Source organism: Nycticebus coucang, chromosome 11 (genome assembly GCF_027406575.1).
Source record: "Nycticebus coucang isolate mNycCou1 chromosome 11, mNycCou1.pri, whole genome shotgun sequence".
Lineage (NCBI taxonomy): Eukaryota > Metazoa > Chordata > Mammalia > Primates > Lorisidae > Nycticebus > Nycticebus coucang.
Genome location: NC_069790.1, coordinates 70603958 through 70624978, shown reverse-complemented (window position 1 = coordinate 70624978; position 21021 = coordinate 70603958). Strand labels below are relative to the sequence as shown.

At 34.3% G+C, this 21021-nt stretch overlaps 1 protein-coding gene across 2 annotated transcripts in view; it reads right to left on the bottom strand.

The window, feature by feature from the left end:
* SEMA3C (semaphorin 3C) overlaps nucleotides 1-21021 on the bottom strand; it is a 169478-nt gene that overhangs the window by 77667 nt on the left and 70790 nt on the right. For both annotated transcript variants that reach the window (XM_053609705.1, XM_053609706.1), the window contains 3 exons: nucleotides 13352-13512; nucleotides 12095-12157; nucleotides 2972-3091 (listed from right to left, as the gene is read on the bottom strand). In XM_053609705.1, coding sequence (XP_053465680.1) covers nucleotides 2972-3091; nucleotides 12095-12157; nucleotides 13352-13512 — 344 coding nt within the window. The remainder of the gene's footprint in view (nucleotides 1-2971; nucleotides 3092-12094; nucleotides 12158-13351; nucleotides 13513-21021) is intronic.

The window sequence follows — 21021 nt, the reverse complement described above, 5'->3', positions numbered from 1 at the left end:
TTATATACTACAGATATATAAAATGATGCAATGATGAACTTCTTAGACTATATTCAAGTATCAAAGAAAACATATAAAGCTTAAAAATCATAATCCAGTTCTAAATTGGTTCTTAAGATGTTCACATATTAAGAAATTAAATTAATTATTAGAAATGCTTCCCCTTTGAAACATACCTTTTGAAATGAGACTAAAATAGTTCATATTCACAAAGTAATTAAATTTCATTCCATGTTGGTTTTCCAAAGAAGATTATTTTTTGGACAGACATTCCAATTAAGCGCATAGTGGACAATTTGTACATGGGAACATAATTTTATTTCAATTTGTGCTCTATAATACTGCTATGCTATTCTTGGCCTGTACAGTGACTGCCCAGACTTCAGGGGAGTGTCTGACAGATTGCAGACGTCTGAGGCAGTAGTTTATTTAATCAATTGATCACAGGCATGTGCTTCTAATGACAAGCTCAATGCAGCCAATTGTATTCTTTAAGAAGCATAACTTTACTTTTCCTTTAAGAACTTCACTATTTTATACCTTCCTGAATCACATTTGAAAAAGTCTCAATTTAGAGTCAAATTATAATTACTCAGTTATTGTTAAATTAATTTTATGATCAAAAGATATATATAAAATTATATGTCTTGAAAAAGAAAATTAATAATAAAAAATATGGAGAAAATCATTATTCAATTATATTAGTACTAAAGTAGATTAATTCTTATTGGAGAAAAATTATATAAGTAGCAATATTTAATTTTTCCTTAATTCCAATCACTAAAATTGAATTAAGATATTGTTTAAGAATTGGGCGTTCTAGATTTTAATTTGCATAATAAAACCAAATCAAGATTTTTTTATTAATTATTTTTTATTAAATCATAACTTTGTACATTGATGCATTTATGGGGTTCAGGGTACTGCTTCGATATACAGTGTGAAATGTTTACATTGAACTAAGTAACACATCCATCACAATTATACTCATTTCTTTTTTTTTTTTTTCCTTTTTTTTTTTTATTGTTGGGGATTCATTGAGGGTACAATAAGCCAGTTACACTGATTGCAATTGTTAGGTAAAGTCCCTCCTGCAATCATGTCTTGCCCCCATAAAGTGTGACAAAAATTCAGTTTTCAACATAATTACATTTAGTGAAACATGTTTGACTAAAAGAACGAGGGAAAAACTTTTGGCTGAATACACACAATTTCCTTAGTGAACTTTTAGTTATGAGCTGAGATAACAAATACAGGCTTACATATCACAGGTGAAATTCAACCTACCTTATATTTGGCTACATATTAGCTCTATTTTTGACTAAGTTTTAGCAAACACAACATCACAGTAAACCATATCATTTTTTTTTTTTTTTATTGATGGGGATTCATTGAGGGTACAATAAGCCAGGTTACACTGATTGCAATTGTTAGGTAAAGTCCCTCTTGCAATCATGTCTTGCCCCCATAAAGTGTGACACACACCAAGGCCCCACTCCCCTCCCTCTGTCTCTCTTTCTGCTTTCCCCCCACCATAACCTTTAATTGTCATTAATTGTCCTCATATCAAAATTGAGTACATAGGATTCATGCTTCTCCATTCTTGTGATGCTTTACTAAGAATAATATCTTCCACTTCCATCCAGGTTAATACAAAGGATGTAAACTGAAAAGCTTCTGTACAGCTAAGGAGACAATAACCAAAGCAAAGAGACAACCTACACAATGGGAAAGGATATTTGCGTATTTTCAATCAGACAAAAGCTTGATAACTAGGATCTATACAGAACTCAAATTAATCCACATGAAAAAAGCCAACAATCCCATATATCAATGGGCAAGAGACATGAATAGAACCTTCTCTAAAGATGACAGACGAATGTCTAACAAACACATGAAAAAATGTTCATCATCTCTATATATTAGAGAAATGCAAATCAAAACAACCCTGAGATATCATCTAACCCCAGTGAGAATGGCCCACATCACAAAATCTCAAAACTGCAGATGCTGGCGTGGATGTGGAGAGAAGGGAACACTTTTACACTGCTGGTGGGACTGCAGACTAGTACAACCTTTCTAGAAGGAAGTATGGAGAAACCTCAAAGCACTCAAGCTAGACCTCCCATTTGATCCTGCAATCCCATTACTGGGCATCTACCCAGAAGGAAAGAAATCCTTTTATCATAAGGACACTTGTACTAGACTGTTTATTGCAGCTCAATTTACAATCGGCAAAATGTGGAAACAGCCTAAATGCCCACCAACCCAGGAATGGATTAACAAGCTGTGGTGTATGTATACCATGGAATACTATTCAGCCATTAAAAAAACTTTATCATTTTTAACTATGGTAAGAATAAGGCTAGGATAACCCAGTGAAATACGATTTTGGTCTAAAAGTATAATTTATTCATTATATAAAGTTATTTTTACAAAAGGCACTTGACATCCTGCTGTATACATCTCATAGGCAAATGTCTCATAAAATTTACTGAATTTGAAAAATAAATAAGAAATTACCTAAAGTTGATGTCAGAAGGTAAGTTTATACTACAATATTTCTATAATTTTGAGCAAATGATATCAGTGCTTTACATTCGATGTAATTGCAAAATTAGAACATTTTCTTTCTTTTATCTTTTATAGCTTTTCCATTAAAATATATACACTAAAAACATTTGCACTAGAACTATGAATATAGTTGCCTTTTACCAAAAAATGTATGTTTATATGCATCTCATATATACATATAAGATAGATATAAAGTATGTGTGTATCATATATATATATATAAACATATTTTCTAGTTGGAGGCAAAATGTTATGCTTGGTAGACCAGAACAAAATGTAATATTCTTTATACTTAAGGATATGAAAATGATTTATGAATATTGATGATATTTCCATGTCTTACCTGAAAATATTTGTCCCTAAATCTTAACTAAGACTGTTAACTCATTACACTTACCTCCGATCTCCTCCCTCTGTTCAAATAAGTACAAACTGGGCTGAAAGCCCCACTCCCACAGACGTACAAATGAGTGCGGTTGAAAGTCTGAATTACACGGACGAAGTTCCCGCAGCCATGCTAAAGGAATCAGTAAATAAGCAGTTAGTCACTCAATGATGTGTGATGCTGTTTCTACCAGCTATATTAACTTGATATGTGTACGACAGGTAACAATGAGGTAACATAGACTTTTGGTGTAATATTCCATATCTTTCAGAAACCACGTGTGCACCTCTTTCATAATAGGTAAATTGAGAATTAATACTCACCTACAAATCAAATATTAAGATTTCATGCCCCTGAAGAGAAAAAAATCACTCCGGAATCATCACAAATTAATTACAAAATAGTACTCAATGGAAATTTACCTACTATTTGCCATGTCACAGTCTAATCTTCTGGGCATCCACAGTGAGAAAAACAAAAAAATCTCTACCGTGGAAAAAGGACATACATTCTGCTTTTGCAATCTTGGTTTAAATCTTTTACTAATTCTCATATTCTAATTGAAAATGCTTCCAAATTTATATGTATCAATGCAAACATTATCTAGTATACCTTACATTTTTCCTGCCTGCTCTAGTTTTATTTTTTGTTATTGGTAAGAGATGTTTGGGGGAACAATAAAAGAACATGGTTTATTTCACTGATTTTTTTCAGGATGGTCTATGTCAGATAAAAAAGTAAAATTTGATCTGCCTCTCATATTTCAGTATTTTATATGTGGTGTAAGTTTTTCCATTCTGAAACTTTTATAAACATACTCTTTACCTAAGAAAGTTTAAAACTTGAGACAAATTGTTTTCTCATATTCCCTTACATCACACACACACACACGTAGATCACTATAAAGTTTTAAGACAGACACTGTTATGGTCCATCTATAGTGATTCACATATGTAAAAACATGTTTTGAATGCAATTGTGTCTATACAAGTTCCATGTATCATGGCAAACTCCTTTGTTCTAAACAACTGGTAAATAAAACTAACCTTAAAAAAATGCCAGCATGGGTGGCGCCCATAGCTCAGTGGGTAGGGCGTCAGCCACATACACCCAGGCTGCAGGTTCAAACCTGCTAGACAACAGTGACAACTGCAACAAAAAAATAGCCAAGCATTGTGGCAGGCACCTGTAGTCCCAGCTATTCGGGACGCTGAGGCAAGACAATTGCTTAACCCCAACAGTTTAAGGTTGTTGTGAGCTGTGATAGCACAACACTCTACTGAGGGCAACACAATGAGACTCTGCCTCAAAAAAAAAAAAAAAAATGCCAGCATGACTATGTTTTTAATGAAAAATGATTTAACCTTTATCTGCATTCTTGATGCCCTAAAATAACTCTTTCCTTTCCCCCAGAAACTCCTTTCTTACCTGCTCCAAGATCAACTAAAACAAAGCTGTCATTTATTCATATGATGAAATAAAAAATAATTGCTGCAATTTTAAATTAACTGTGACCTTGCAGTAGAGCATAAACATAATCGACATTAAATTCCGATCTCTGTGACAGAATTAAACATTGCGCCACGTTTGCTAGGTTCACTATGCTTTGCTGACCATACCTTAATCAATCTTGAGATTGAATGTCCCCTTCACAAAGTAATTCTTCTCTCAACATTATTAAAAAATGATTTGATAATTAGAGACAGAATATTTCTACAAAATCCTATAAAGAAATAAACGAAAAGCTGGTGGTTTTTCCCTCGGTGGTCAGACAACATGTGTTGCCCTTTTTTCTCTTCTAGGTACCATACATGTTACTAATTTTTATAATCCACATCTATTATATATACACATATATGCATATGTATGTGTGTGTATATATATATATACATTTGGAAAACTAAAACAAACTTTGTTAAAATAGAAGTTAAATTTAAAGTAAATATTATTTTATATCTTTCCATCACTTTCTGCTTTTATGTGCATTATTACTGGCCAGCAAATATCTGACTCTTCTCACACATAGTAATTTTATACAGCTGTTTCTATGATAGATTTTATTATCAAGTAATCAATCACTAGCTCCAGTGTCAAAGGAATTAATCCTTACAGACCAGACTATACACTTTATTTTTACTTTAAGACATTAAGTATTTTTGTTAAATATACAGTGTCATTGTATCTTGACACCTGTTTATAAAGGTGCCTGGAAATTGATTACATAACGACAGATGATAACATGTTTCTGGAGGAAAACACAGACCAACTATAGTGTGTATATAATATGTCTAAGTTAAGGGAATCTGTAAGCAATGAGAACTATGCTTATTTTTTTTTGACATTTAAGTTTAGTCATTCTGAGATTATGTACACAATATTTTCCTAGAAGACTTGAATTCAGTCCAATTCTGTTAATAATAGGTTAGGTGAGTCTTCTGTTGGGTTTTGTAGACAATTTACTTGCATGAATTACATGTATTAGTAAAAAGAAAGAAGTCACTAATATCCCTTGTATTTCAGATGTGGATTATACTCACATATATGTTTATATCTGTTTATATATCTGTCTGCTTATTAGCGCTAAAATTTATGGAGAGTTTACTATGTGCTTGACACTGAAATAAGCATTGTATACATTTTACCTTTTTTGTGAACCTTGCAGAAGTTTTGATTTTGATTTTTTGTGAACCTTACAGAAGTTTTGATTTTTATAGCTGACATTGATCTCACATTTAGTATATGCCACTTAGGTGCTTTACATGTACTCAATTTTTTACACTCTTCAGCCCATTTTTAGAAAAATAAAGCTTAGAAACTTTTTGTATTAACTTGTCCAGGGTCATATATGTTGAAAATCAGCTTTGCAAACACATGTAAGATAGAATTCTGAACTTTAAGCCACTTTATAATTTGTCATTGGGTGCGAAATTTATGGTTGTTTATATAACAGTTAATATTTATATGACTTTTCATAGTTTTTATAACATGTGTTAATATTTATAGACATCTTAACCCTTTGATGTGGATTGCCTTAATTCTCACAACAAGGTTTTAATTTATTAATATCCCATATTAGTGATGAGGAAGTTGAGTCCCAGAAAGGTTAAAGGAAGGGTTACAGGTTTAAAAAATAAGTAAGCCGGGACTAGAACCATGGCCACCATCCACCATGAGGCTTTTCTCACACCGTCTGATGCAGTGTACTCCGCAGCCCTCTCCCCACACAAGAAGACAAAAGGAAAAACCGTTCAGTTGAATTAATTATTGGAAATCATTATTGAGGTCCTTTCCATTTTCCATTGTGCTGCCTTTGTTTCTGTCCATATGACTTGGTGACCTGGACCATTGTAGTGGTGTAAAATCCCCCTTGCAAATAGTTGCTAAACTCATTCTATTCAAGGCACTGCATGTGGTGCTAGCAACATTTGAATAGACTCAATTCCTACTTTGAAAGAAAAGATGACATACTGTATCAAGCTGTGATAGATGCTTCAATAGGGCTATATATTTTTTAAATGTGCTATAGAAGAAAAGATGAGAGAATAAGTAATGCTGAATTAGTTGTAAAGGTTCGAGTGGAGGTGTTGAGATGAGTCTTGCAGAATATCTAGAGATTGACAGGCAAAAAGATTCCAACAACAATAAAAACAACATGAACTAAAAACAGAGGCCTAGAGTATAGGATTTACCTGAGGAACAGTGCTGAGAGGGGTTAAAGAATTAATGTGATGAAATGAGAGAGGCAATTAGAGTTGGTCTCTCATCTTGCCTTCTTCAGATGGGCACTAGAGAGTTCTGCAGAGAGGGCAACTAGATTTAAGTGCACAGACCTCAGAGTCAGACCACCTGAGTTCAAATCCCAACTTCTATTACCAGCTACTAGAACGTAGGGCAATTACTTAGCTTCTCAGTGCTCCATCCAATCTTTGTGACTACAAAATGATGATGATAATATTTGTTGTGAAAAATGTATGAATAAAACAGTTGAAAAATAGTATCTGGCACATAATAAACACATCCCACTGTTACATATTAGGTTATTTTACTTGCATATTTGACTTCTATCATCTGTATAAATCCCATGAACAGGGTATTCATCCTTCACAGGGCTTAGTACAGGTCCCTAATCACAGCAGAAATCCATAAAAGGCTTAGAGGCGGAAAAAAGCCTTAAAGACCTCAGTGGAAGTAAATACCACAGATGCTTTCTTTTCATTATTTAATTCTCTTTCACAACAATTTCCTGCCACAATATTAATAAAATAGAAGCCTCTAACGTTATGAAGAATACCATTTTTTAATTTTATACACATTAATGTCTATATGATAAAATGATGTGAGAATATATCCTAACTTGTTGATAGTGATTGTGTTTCAGTTGTGCAATTTATTTAACTGTGATATAGTATTTACTCTGTGTTATGCACTACTCTAAGCTCACTGCAAATATTAACTCATTAATTCTCTTAACAGCCCAATAATGTTGGCGCTACGAGTAAGCACATTTCACAGATAAGAAAACCAAGACACAGAGCATGTAGGTCTCCAAGGTCAAAGAGCTAAGAAGATATGATCTAATTTTTGTTGCTTTCTATGTGTTAGCCTAGGTATGCAAAGATTTTTGCATTGAAAATATATTAGTTTGTAATATAAAAATAGAAATTTTAAAAATATATCCTGTAACACAGGTGAATAGGTCTTTAGCCTTTGACTCTTCATGGCTCATGCAAGGCAGCAAAATATTATCTCCTGCTTTTTCCTCCTTGGTCTATACCTCTTTGCTCTTGCGAATAAATCAAGGTACTTTTGTAAAGTATTCCTATAGAAAATATATTGTTCAGGAGTTTTGGAATATCTGGTCACAGAAACAGGGAAACTGATATTTCACAATGAATAAATCAAGTTTGAAAATATATGCATATTATGCATAAATATCTAAATATATGTAATCTTACTTATATTTCAAAAGTCTCCTATAGTATTAACACAGTTCATTCATTAATCCCTATCTTATTGGATAAGTCTGACAGCATGTGCTATTGTTAAAGCTCAATTTATTTAGAGTATGAATAAAATATTAACATTTAGAAATAAATGGAGCGTGTAAGAATGTGGGTACATAGGGCCTGAAAGAGAGATGGGACATAGGTTAAATTTTCTTTAGCTGAGGCATAAAATTAGCTATATTCCCACTATAATAATTTATTTTCTTTAGAAACATTAGTCTATTATAGAATTATGATATGTTATTCATTGGGATCAAATGTTAAATTATATTAAATTTTCTTCCCATAACTGTTATCTTTTTTACAAATTCAATTAAAATTAAAATTCCATATGACCAAAAACTCTGATGGATTAAGGCATGCTTGTCTCTGTTTTCTTTTTGCTTTCAATTGTTACAGTAATGATTTTAATTGCCACCACTTTATGTTTTGCTTAGAAGGTGATCAGTCAAAAAGCTGAAAATTTTACCTGAACATAAATGTACTTCTAAAGTCTATGCATAAAAATCTTCTAAAAACATTATTAATCTAAAAGCACTAATATATTCATCATCTATTGTGTCCCACTTCTAATTCCTGATAATCACTTGGAACAGATTCCCATTGCTTCCATCTCTATTCAGATTTATTCAGATCCTGTTTAAATTTTACAAAGTACACAGATACAGATCTGGGTACTGGGGATAATGAAATCTACCAAACGGTATTTCAGATCAGGGAGGGAGACTTACAAGTGAAAACAGCAAAGAAACAAGCCCTGGAGTGTTTGGGCTGTACACACAAAGAGGGGCAACCGGCCTGGCCCTGGGAGGGTAGAGAAGACTCTCCAGAGAACTGGCAAACGCACAGTGGCTTGAAAGGGTACGGAGATGTTTCCCAGGTTGAAAAGAGGGGAAGATGATTGAGGGAGAAGAGAATCACATGTACCCATACCAAATTCTGGAAGAGGGAAAGGATATGGCTTGTTCAAATTTCAGTATCATTGAAATATTTTAGTAAGAGGAAGGATTAACAGAAGCTGTAATGTCACTGCTGCCAAATCTATCAAACATTTCTTAAATATCACAACTACATTGCGCTATTCTGTCTTTTGCCTATTTCCTTAGCATTTGCCGTTTTCTCCCTGGACCAGGCAGAGTGTTTGGTGGATAAAGGTGCAAAACCAAGGGCTGTCCAAGCCTGAGTCAAACCCAGACCCTCCCATCTCCCAATAGTGCTGCTTGAGTTAGACCATCACTCTCTGTGATTCATGTACTTTATTGTAAACATGTGAATGGTGACAATAATGCCTTTCTTGTTGCACGGTTAAAACGATTAAAATGAACTTAGAAAAAGTACCTGAACTGTTCCATTAAATGCTGGGAATGGTCATTTGATAATTACTGCCTAGATGTCTCACATGTCTCCTAACTATAGGAAATCCATCTTATTTGCCTCCCGTTTATTCACAATTACTAACTTGTATAAATTAATATATTCAATTCCAGTATTCTAAAAAATGAAATACTAAGTTATTAGATGACATTTATTCCAATGTGGTTAAGAAAGTCTTTTTTTCTTTTCAAAATTCTTATTTATGTGGTTTTATTGAGAAGTGTAATAAAAATAAGTTGTGCTATAGAACTTGCAAAAATCTATTCACATTATTTTTCTACTACTGACTTCTCCTGTGCCCCCACCGTGGCCTCCACATTTCTCTGTTCAATGCCTCACGTGTTTAAAAGGAGATGGATTTGTCAGATCTCTTTCTTCTCTTGCACAGACAGAATATTTTTTGAAAAAAAATTAGTTTGATTATTATTTCCCAGGACGCAACAATGCTAAATGGACATTTAGCTGAGTCTTTTCAGCTGAGTCTTAAAAGTACCTAGAACAGAGCCCTCCACTAGTTATTTCCTTTATGTATAGCAATTGATCATATAGCAGCATTTAAAGATATTCATGAATGATATTAAAGTATGGTAAAACTATGGGGAAATGTAAGCATATACTGAAATTTTATCCAATGACTTTTAATGGTCAGAAAGTCAAAAACAGAGGGTTTTTATTTTGCCAAAGAGAACAAGAACCAAATGACTTGGCTAAGATTTTCCTGAAAGTCAAAAGCAATCTTTGGAAATAGAAAATACAAAGGCATCTAAATTCTACACAGTCTGCCTGTGACAGTTCATAAGAAAAAGAAATGCAAATTTTTTGAACAAAGGACAATCAAATTCAGTAATTATAGCCACAGGATGTATTGCATGATCAGACAACTCATGAACCAGGGGGAAAAAAAAATCTCCATAATAGATAATGAAGGAAAGTAGTTTATTTCACAATGGAATTATTGAAACAGTAGAAGTCATAACATCATTCTCCACAACCTTATACTTCATTGCACTACTAGTTTTCTGGACATTTATTATGATGTACTCATTTTAATGTTTCTTTTGCATTTTTCCGGATTTTTCCCTATAGATTTTAGTCCAGCAGATCCCTTGGATAGCAAATATGCCCCTGCAGTTTCTTCTGACCACTTTTAAGTCCCCTTTACTGGATGAACTGTAAACTGAAAAAATGAGTCCCAGGGCTTAGTTCCTTCTCATGGATCTCTCTTACCAAGAACCCGCCAGCGAGACCCTGAGATCCTTCATTCTAGAGTATTCTGTGGCGCTACCCTGAGTCAGACTTTTTAGATCATAAGACCTGACACTGTTAAGGGTCCATAAAAACAAAAGTTTAATTTCCACATTTCCCCCTCCACATGCATTAGTATTTTGCCCATGTTAGGTTTAGGCTAATGAATCTCAGAAACACTACCAAGGCTCAGTATATAATCCTCACTCCTGAAATCAGCATTATTGACTGTACTGTAAAGAATTCAACACTTTTTGATGCTAAATTGGGTAGTTGGGCTAGTATTTGTCACGATCTTACTTCCAAATGTGTGCATGTGTATACATATACCAGTTTGTCTACCTAATAGCAGAACCTATAGTTGACCACCTCCCTACATTGACACCTCCTTAAGTTGACCTAATTTTCATAAACTGGACTTGCCCCACGTGTACGTATCTGTACAGTAAGCCTAGTTCCGTATGTTGACCGCCAGTTTGTTACAGCTCTTTGGGTAGTTGACTTGAAGAGGTTCTACTGTATTTCTGTCTCTTATTACTGAATTAGCAAATATTCTCATGCTCACTTAAGGTTCACTTTTCCAAAAATAAAGAAAAGTTCCTTAGCGGAAGAACTGTGCCTGTTTTTGCACAAATTATTTCCCTAACAACTATGCCAGATACATTATAGTTTTTATTGAGCAAATAATTCAAAGGATGAATGAGTGAATAAAGGAAACTCTTTACCAAATTATTTGTGGAAAGAGTCAGTGATTTTGATACTAGTTTCCTTTATATTTTTCATAATTTGAAGCAGATAGGTAAAATGACATATATGCTTTATTATAAATATTACATGATTTATACATATTAAAGATTTGCTCCCTGTATTTCTCTTATAATATCAAGAATAATTTAATGTGTCAGTTTCAGCAAATCAATTTTGTAGAAATCACTACAGATTTCTTCCTTGACTCTGTATATTGAATCCTACTTACAGGAATAATCTTGGCACCATTTTTGCACCATGAACATTAGTCAACATTATATCTGCCTTGATTATTCTTTTGTAGTTAATTTTAAATAACAAAAGTATCATTCATTCTGGTGATTTACAACTTTGGAATGTGCTGGCTAACCACGACCCTTTTGCTGAGAATCTTTCCTGGGCAAAGCCCTCATAGTATCTGGGAGCTGCTCTAGACACTTGCATTATCATTATTCAGCAGCCTGCTGAGAATTTTGCAGGTTGTATCTACTTGGATCAAACGTTATTACTGAAATCTATCATGGAACGTGGCTGTGTGAAATAATGAAAGCAAAGCAAGAAATTTTTACTCAGTCAGAAATTCCTAAGTTTCAGACAGTGTGAAAGTTCCAATCTCTTTGCATTTATTTTTAGTATGTGTCCAGCTGAGGATCTAAAACACAAACCTTTGTCTCACTCTTGGAATGACTCAAAGTATATGGATTCAAAGACCAAATACTGTGTGTGTGTGTGTGTGTGTGTGTTTTATTTTTAAAATACTGACCGTGGGATCTTTGCCAGCCATTTTGCATTCTTCAACTTTGATTGTGGATGCTGGCCAGAAAACCTGCTCAGAAAGAAAAATAAAGTTAGCAAAATCTTGCTTGGACATGTGACACCTCAATGCTCTCCATTTACCTTTCGATATCAGATTTCTTTAAGGTATGTCTATATTTATATTTTAAAATTCTTGTTTTTTGTTTCATGAACTCAAATTGTTAAAGATTCTCATGTTATTTTAACAATTATCTCTTTCTTTCTCCCATGAGTTTTTCCTTTAACAAAAGCCTTTCAGTAGTATCTGCCTATTTACTAATAGAAATGTGTATAACGTAATGCATTTTTCACTCCTTTTTAACTCATAGTACACTTTCCCCAACTCCTTATACCACAATGAATTTATATTTATATTGCCATATCAGTTTAATATTATTTTTGGTAAACCACAAAGCCAGACTGGTTTATTTACTTAGGACAGGCCCCTAGGTGCAATGGCTAAAATAGCTTAGATGAATCCAAGAGATTCCCTCTCTGAAAGAACTGAGCTAGTATTCCAAGTCATTGCAGCCTTGGGGCAGGCAGGTCCCGCAGTGGCAATACTTTTTTTTTTTTTTTTTAGTTAAAATAGTAAATCTAGACGTCTCCTTGCTATAATAAATTTATAGTGAATATTCTTTTCTTTCTTTCTTTTTTTTAAATTTCAAATATGGAGATACAAATTTTTAGGGTACATTGTTCTTACTTGCAGGGTAAAGTTCCAGTTGTAAAAGAGCCCTCACCTAGTGGGCTTATCTACTTTTATTTCTTTACTCCAGTGAAGTTCAATTTTATTTCCCTGCTATAAAATGGAATGATAAATATAGGCTGCATTTGTCCAAATAACTGTGCATTTAATAGCTATCTTCCTTTCAAGCCATCCCTGGGTCACATACAGATGATAAGGTAGGTCTTTCTTTTATTTCCCATTATTTCATGCTATATTCCATTCTCTTTTTCCCTTTTACATAGGTATACATGGAAAGTATTTTCTCATTTAACTCTAGGTTTTGGATTTTTAAAAACTAAGAAACTCAACAAGGAGGACTGAACTTAATACACTTTCAGTCCATGAAATAAGCACTAAATTCCAACTATTTATTAACAGGGGGCCAGTATTTCCTATTGTTCTAATGAAATACATATTGTTTTTCATTGTATTTGAAAAGTTTAAAGAAAGTCATCTAGATAGTCAACATTTCCTTCATGATAATGATAAACTTACACTCAAAGGTTCTTGACTTATATTGTTTATATTCAAGGAAAGAACGTGATCTTTGCTGCCCACGTATATCCGGTCTTGATCTTCATCCATTAATAAAATCCTATAGTCTAAAGGGTGGTGGGATAGACTGAAGTATTCAGAGGTCTTGGTTTCTCGAAGCTCTGGAACAGAGAACAGCACAAGAGTAGTTAGAGCCAGGGTAGGGAACCCACAGCCTTAAGTGTGGACTTTTGATGGAATCCAAATTTTGCAGAACAAATATTTGTATGTTTATGACTACATTTTTGTCTTTTATATTTTTTAGTTTATTTTTTGGAATAATGTTTATAATACAAAGAGTAAAATGAGCTTAAATGAAATAATCCTCCCAGATTTACCAGACCAATTAGAACATTAGTAAGCCATAAGGGCTAAATTGACAGATGCTACTCTCACGATTTAGTTCTAATTTCCTTTTCCTGACTGACACAATTACCACACAAGGCCAATGGTGAGAGTTTATGGGGGTCATGTACGCCAGTCTGTTATCAGCTTTTGACAGCACTGCACTGTGTTTCTCTTTAAAGTTGAATTTGTGAATAGTTACACAGTTCAACATTATTTTTTAATTCTACCTGCTTAACAGCCCATCGTGGCAAAGAAGACTGAGAGAACACTGAAGGAAGAAAATAGATTTGTTAATGAGAGTTGAAATTGCAATATTACCTTGTTGCTACTAACGATAAGATGATTTGCTTGCCTTGTGGTACTGCAAGATGAGCATCAAAGAAATTCAGTGCTCACCAGTACTATAACACTCATAAAGACAACAAATATTTTAAATTAGTAGGAGAGGCATGAAGGGTTATATTGCAGAAATTAAAAGATGAAAAAGCAAAAGTGAAGACAATTATTTTAAACTACAATAAGACACAGAAATCATGTAACTGACTCAACTTATAAAATAGTTTATACATTCAGGAAAAAAAGGGAAGCCATTCAGTGATGTAGAAATTGTGAAAGAATGTGTTCTCACAGTTGCAGGATATGTAGACCCATATAATGTTTCACAGTACAAATGACTGCCTCTTTCTAGGAGATTGATTGGTCTTCAATTTAACAGACCAACTTTATGGTCTTTCCTTTTAATACTTGAAAAAGGAAATACATTTGACTGCTTTTGATAATCAACTGATACTACTGACTCAGTGTAGGCTTTATACTTCATTTCAGTCATAACAGAAGATTTTCTTTGCTATAAAGAGGTAATTGCTTTGGGGGTGGCGCCTGTGGCTCAGTCGGTAAGGTGCTGGCCCCACATACCAAGGGTGGCGGGTTCAAACCCGGCCCCGGCTTAACTGCAACCAAAAAATAGCCGGGCGTTGTGGCGGGCGCCTGTAGTCCCAGCTACTCGGGAGGCTGAGGCAAGAGAATTGCTTAAGCCCAGGAGTTGGAGGTTGCTGTGAGCTGTGTGATGCCACAGCACTCTACGGAGGGCTATAAAGTGAGACTCTGTCTCTACAAAAAAAAAGTGTAGCCTTCGGGACTACTAAAAAAAAAAAAAAAAAAAGAGGTAATTGCTTTGGGCTCTCTTGAGAACAGAGCACAGGGAACAGATACCTTCAACAACTTTCAAGATAATGTTTGCAATTGTATATTTACAGACAGTGCACTTTCCATGACAGGAAAACATGAAGGGTTTTATTGCACAGATAAAGTACTTATAGATCTAGATGTTTTCATTTCTTTTCACTGTGTCTTGCACCCCCCAAATCTCTGTGCTAAAGCTACTATTTTTAAGTGAAACTTTGCAGCAAGGTGTAAGTATTGTTAACTATTTCATGCAAATGTGACATGGCATGGTAAACTGAATCACGAGATATTCAGTGTGGAATTGCCATATCATTCCAAAGTGGGTTGGCTGTCACAGGGACAGGTATTAGCCTCAATGCTATCTCAGCAAGAACAGATAAATTTTATGAAGAAGAGAATCAACAAAATGAATTATTGAAAGGATATTTCTATACGAATATAGGATATAGCATTTCTATGTGATCTCATGACAAATCAAAACACTTTGAACATTTCTTTGCAGAGTAAAACTAAGTCTGTACATGGTACATGGAAACAGAAATCCAAGCATTTTGAAAAAAGCTATCTCTTTCAAAAGGAAATTCAGATGAACATTTCCCCAATTAGCAAAGGCCAATGAAGAGCAGGATGATATATGCAAATCAATTGAAGAATACACAGCTGTTATAGACTTCTTAAATGGAAAATACAATGAAACATTGTAGAATCATGACATTACTCTCAAATTAGCAGTTCAGCCTTATCTAGCTGATATTACCAAGACATCTAAAAAAATATGGATGGAATTGATTAAGCTCTCAGTATATGATATTTTAAAAATATTGCTAAGAAAGATCCAATTGAAATTTAGAAAATGCAGTAGAATACCCACAGCTTCGGCAACACTCCTGAAAAATGATTTCCTGATCTTCAACCACTTACTGCTGTGAATCTACATTCTCCTACCTAACCCAAATCAAGATGCCTTAAGGTCACAAATGACTAATACTCACAGAGGATCATCTGAAACTATGGACCTCCATGCTGTGCTGTAACTGAATATTCAAATGCTTTCCAACAAAAAGCAGAACAACAAAATTACTAAAAAGTTAACTTTAAAATGAACAGTTTTTAAATTATGAGTTAGATTTTGACAAAATAATGTATGTTTTTTAAGTCTAATTGAAGTTTCTTGAATGTGGCCTGATTTGATTAAAACTAAAATAGTATAGCTTTCCAACATGAAAAGCTTCCGCACCCTACATTAGAGTATCTCGTTTCCATATTTCTACTATTTTAATAAAGAACCTAAGTGGAATTACCTTAAAAGTCAAAATACCTTTTCCTCCTCTAGAAATGTATTAATTTTAAAATAGAGTTATGTTAATGGGTATTATTTATTTATTGCCTTTATGCTGAAATAAAACATAAATCAACAAGTGCCATATTATAGTTTAGGGTTATATTTTGTGATTATAAAATGAGTCACATTTGCAGTAATCTCAACTGTGTTTTATTACTGGATGTCATTAGCTCAAAATTAATTAGATAAACCAAAATAATCCATACAGTAAGCAGACTGAACAACAAAAATATCAAATAGCAATGAATCTCCTCTTATCCTCAGTTAATGTTTTATTCTTGGATTCTACATTCATCACTTTAAGACTATAATTTTCTACTCTATTTTACTTACTTCTTCAACATAATTCTAATTAATGTATTTTCTATAAGTTACTTGAAAAACAGATCTATGTATTTTTTTTATTACACCTCATTCAGGAGGCAGTGTCAAATACCATTTAAAGTTCCAGTATGCCTATGCACATATCAAAAGGAAAAACATAAATTTTCAGATTTTTTAGTATCCTCAATGACCAAGGACTCATACTCATTTAACTTATTATTTATTTTTTTTTTTTTTGTAGAGACAGAGTCTAACTTTATGGCCCTCAGTAGAGTGCCGTGGCCTCACACAGCTCACAGTAACCTCCAACTCCTGGGCTTAAGTGATTCTCTTGCCTCAGCCTCCTGAGTAGCTGGGACTACAGGCGCCCACCACAACGCCCGGCTATTTTTTGGTTGCAGTTTGGCCAGGGCCGGGTTTGAACCCGTCACCCTCGGTATATGGGGCCGGTGCCCAACCGACTGAGCCACAGGCACTGCCCTTCATTTAACTTATTTTACATCAAATATTTGAAGGCAATGAATGTATCATGACAAGAAAAACAGTAATCGTATAGCACATTCAGTTTTCTTTCCAGTCAAAATAGTCCTTGTAAAGAGCACAATTTCCTTTGTTTATTTATTTGTTTAGACAGAGTCTCACTCTGTCATCCTGAGATACAGCACCATGGTGGTGTCAGAGCTCACAGCAACCTCAAACTCTTGGGCTCCAGAGGTTCTCTTGTCTCAACCTCCTCAGTAGCTGGGACTACAGGCACCTCCTACAACACCTGGCTAAGGAACACCATTTTAGACTTTTCTATTCAAACAGTTCAGGATTTCTTTCTCCTGTTGATCAGAATCTTAAGAGGGACAAACTATATAAGACTGTTTTCTTAAATTACTGCTTTCATGATGAACTATTTTTCAATTTTTAGACTTGAAATCACAAAGACATTTTTAGAAATCCTCATAGGGCTATAGTTTGACTTTAACCAAAATAAAAATGATAAGAATTCTTTTATGATGCCATGAACTATAGTCTGTGAGTACTAGGGCCATTTCCTCTATAAGAAAATAGAAAGATCACATATTTGACGTATTTTCTGGGCACACCACTTCAGAATGTCTGCCATAATCTTCCTCAAGCAGTTTTAGCCAATAATATTAAAATGCCATGGAAATGGCATAGTAATTATAAAGCCACACATCCTTATATTGAGCAAGTTACTTAACATTTCAATATCTTAATTTTCTCATTTGTAAAAGGCAACAACAATAGTAACTTTTACCAAGAGTTTTCATGGAAATAAATTGAATTGATGCATGTAAATATTTGAAATTAGTAAAAGAGAACAGAAATTACTTAATAAACTCTAATTATTACTGTTCTACTATTACTGTTTTGGCACTATTAAGTTTGGATCATTTATTTATAAAAAAGAGATACATTCACATAAAATAAAAACATGTTTTCCTACTTTAAGTTAGGGAGCCTTATCCACAAAATTTATTAACACATAATCTTAAAGTATAGTCTCAAATATATTGTTCATAACAACAATAACAGGATATTTTATGTGTAAGAAACAATTAAAATGTTAGAATAAACATGTCAGAAACATCTTAAAAAGCCAAACACAGAATACAAAATATAAAACATGGGAAAAGTATGCCCTTCAGGGAAAAATCAGCCCAGGATAGACCAGAGGTTAGTGTTAGCATAGTGGAAAAAAAACGAGAGCTGAAACCATGGAAGAGAATAGAGTAAGTCACAGGAAGATCACGGAGAGGTTGGAGAAGACACCCTGTCTCAATTTCGTCTACAATTCAGATGTTTTATAAAGGTCACTTTTCATCTCAGGGGTCTGATTCATGGTTGTACAAGTTTCTGTAAATCTTCTGCTGTAAGGTGTAGACTGGGATGTAGAATAGATGGTCAGCAACAGCTCTTGAATAAATAACTGTCTTGTGAAACCTGCAGGCTAAAGCAGTAAAATGGGATTGAGTTCGTGGCCTTTGGGCTCCGTCACTGGCGTCTGAATCCTGGCTCTACTATTTCACTTCTAGATGTACTTGGCAAGTGCTTTGTCTCTCCAAACTCCAGCATCCTCATCCTTAAAGTCAGGATTACATGATTGTACCATTTAAACTGATAGTAAACATAAAGAGCACCTGCACAGTAATGACATGATTACATAGTTACGTGTCATTATGACCAGGAGTAAGACAGAAATCTTCAGCTGGGAAAGTCAGAAGAATTCCTTATACAAGGAGAAAAAGAAGGGAGGACTAGAAAGCCTGATTTAGATTTAATGTTAATATTTTCAATATCTAAGTTTTTACATGCAGAATCTACTCAAGTTATTTAAGCAGAAGAACACAGTAATAAATAAGACACTTAAAAAAATGATTTAAGTATGCAGGATAATTTTAGAGTGTTAACCAGAAGACAAAAGACATAATTCTAGTTGTTAAGATATGATATTGATGAACACATGATATGCCAGAAATGGAAAGGAAGAGTCCAAGTAGAAAATAAGGAATTTGGGATGACTTTCTATGGATTGGGGTTTATAGTAAAAGGGAGATGCAAATTTCCCCCAAAGTTGTAAGCTGAGGATAGAAAAAAATGAGAACTTTTGGGAGAACCAAAAGGGAGATTTCTTTGATAAAAAGATCGCTCAGGGGTTGACTGATTAAATTTGCATCAATATAGAAATGCCCTACACACATTTACAAATCAGATAACTAATCTAATCTTGCCATTAGAAATACAAAATCTACAGGATATAGTCTCCAGTTCTTCTCATGGATTACTATACGATGCTCTGAAAGTAGATATATTCTCTGAGGAAGAGTAAGCAGGGTGCAGTGGCTCACACCTGTAATCCTAGCACTCTGGGACGCCAAGGCATGTGCATTGCTTGAACTCAGGAGTTGAAGGCCAGCCTGAACAAGAGTGAGAATCTGTTTCTACTAAAAATAGAAAAAATTAGTTGGGCGTTGTAGTGGGCACCTGTAGTCCCAGCTGCTTGGGAGGCTGAGGCAAGAGGATTACTTGAGCCCTAGAGTTTGAGGTTGCTGTGAGCTGTGATGATTCCATAGCACTGAACCACTGGGCGACAGAGTAAAGTCTGTTTAAAAAAAAAAAAAAAGAAAGAAAGAAAAGCAAAGACTAGAGATGCATTGGTTGTCAGGTACAAAAAGGGAATGTGGAGTTGAAAGTGAAGGTGATTCCATCTTATGTAGGTAACAGTTTGACATTGTGAAGACAGTACTGCATGGGAGTCAGACAGTTCTGAGTTGAAATTTCTATTCCATCACTTACTAAATATATTATTTTTGGATAGCTAAATCATATCTCCCACTTTTAATTTCCTGATCTATAAATTCGTAATAATAACACATAACTTAAAAAATGTTCCACTAACGCACAGTAAAGGATCAATGGACGTTCCTCTTGGCAGTTGAAATTGTTTACCTTACAGACACTGCTCTTGTCTTCTGCGCTGGCAGAACCATTTTAGGCCAACCACAGTGGCCCCATTCCCCTAACCAGTGAGTGGTTTAAATGTGGCCATGGGAACAATTCTGGCAAGTGAAATTTAAAGGGAGGTCTTTTGCAGGGCTGCGGAAAGACTTCTTGGGTTTTAAAAACCAGCACCAAAAAAAGTGGTGATTTCTCTTTCTGCCTCTGGACACTGTTATGTGACCACATGATACTCAAGGCGATTCTACCAAGAAAGTGGATCATTGAGAATGACAAGAAGAAATATAGAAAAACACCTGGGACTTCTAAGAAATTATTGAGTAACTGAACCAATTCTAAAATTTCCCTATTACTGGATGATTCTGTTATACTAGACAAAAAAATCCCTTGCATTTTTTCAGCAGGTTGAATTGAAGTTTTCTTTATCTATTATAGAAACCATGTTAACAGATACATTTTTTGAGTGTTTATTGCCTACTTTCTCTCCCTTTCTAGAATGGTTTATTTAGGTATGTTTTAAAATAGTCTTTTTTTCCTTTTACTTCTTCTTTTCCTAATATAATTGCATATCAGAATAAAACCAAGAGTGCGATTTTAGCTGGGAAAATTGACTCGAATAAGTGGTGTTTGCTAGTAACAAACATGTCCTCCTCTTTACCTGTTTCATCAGAAAACAATTTGTTGCATTAATTCAAATACCAGAGGGAGCCATAACTACCTCAACTTAAAAACTTTCTGCTCCAAGGATTTTTATCTATTCTCTAAGCCATAAAGCATCTTCAGATTTAATTACCTGTAGCTCATTGACAGTTGACAGCTGTTAACTAGGGAAGATTTACTTTAAAAGTGCCCTTGTGATAAAAGCCTAGGCTATTTTGTTAAAATGCTATTTAAATTGCTATTAGTAGCCATCATTGAACTTTGGGGCTTGGGAAACAAAAGCGAAACAGAATTTTTTTTT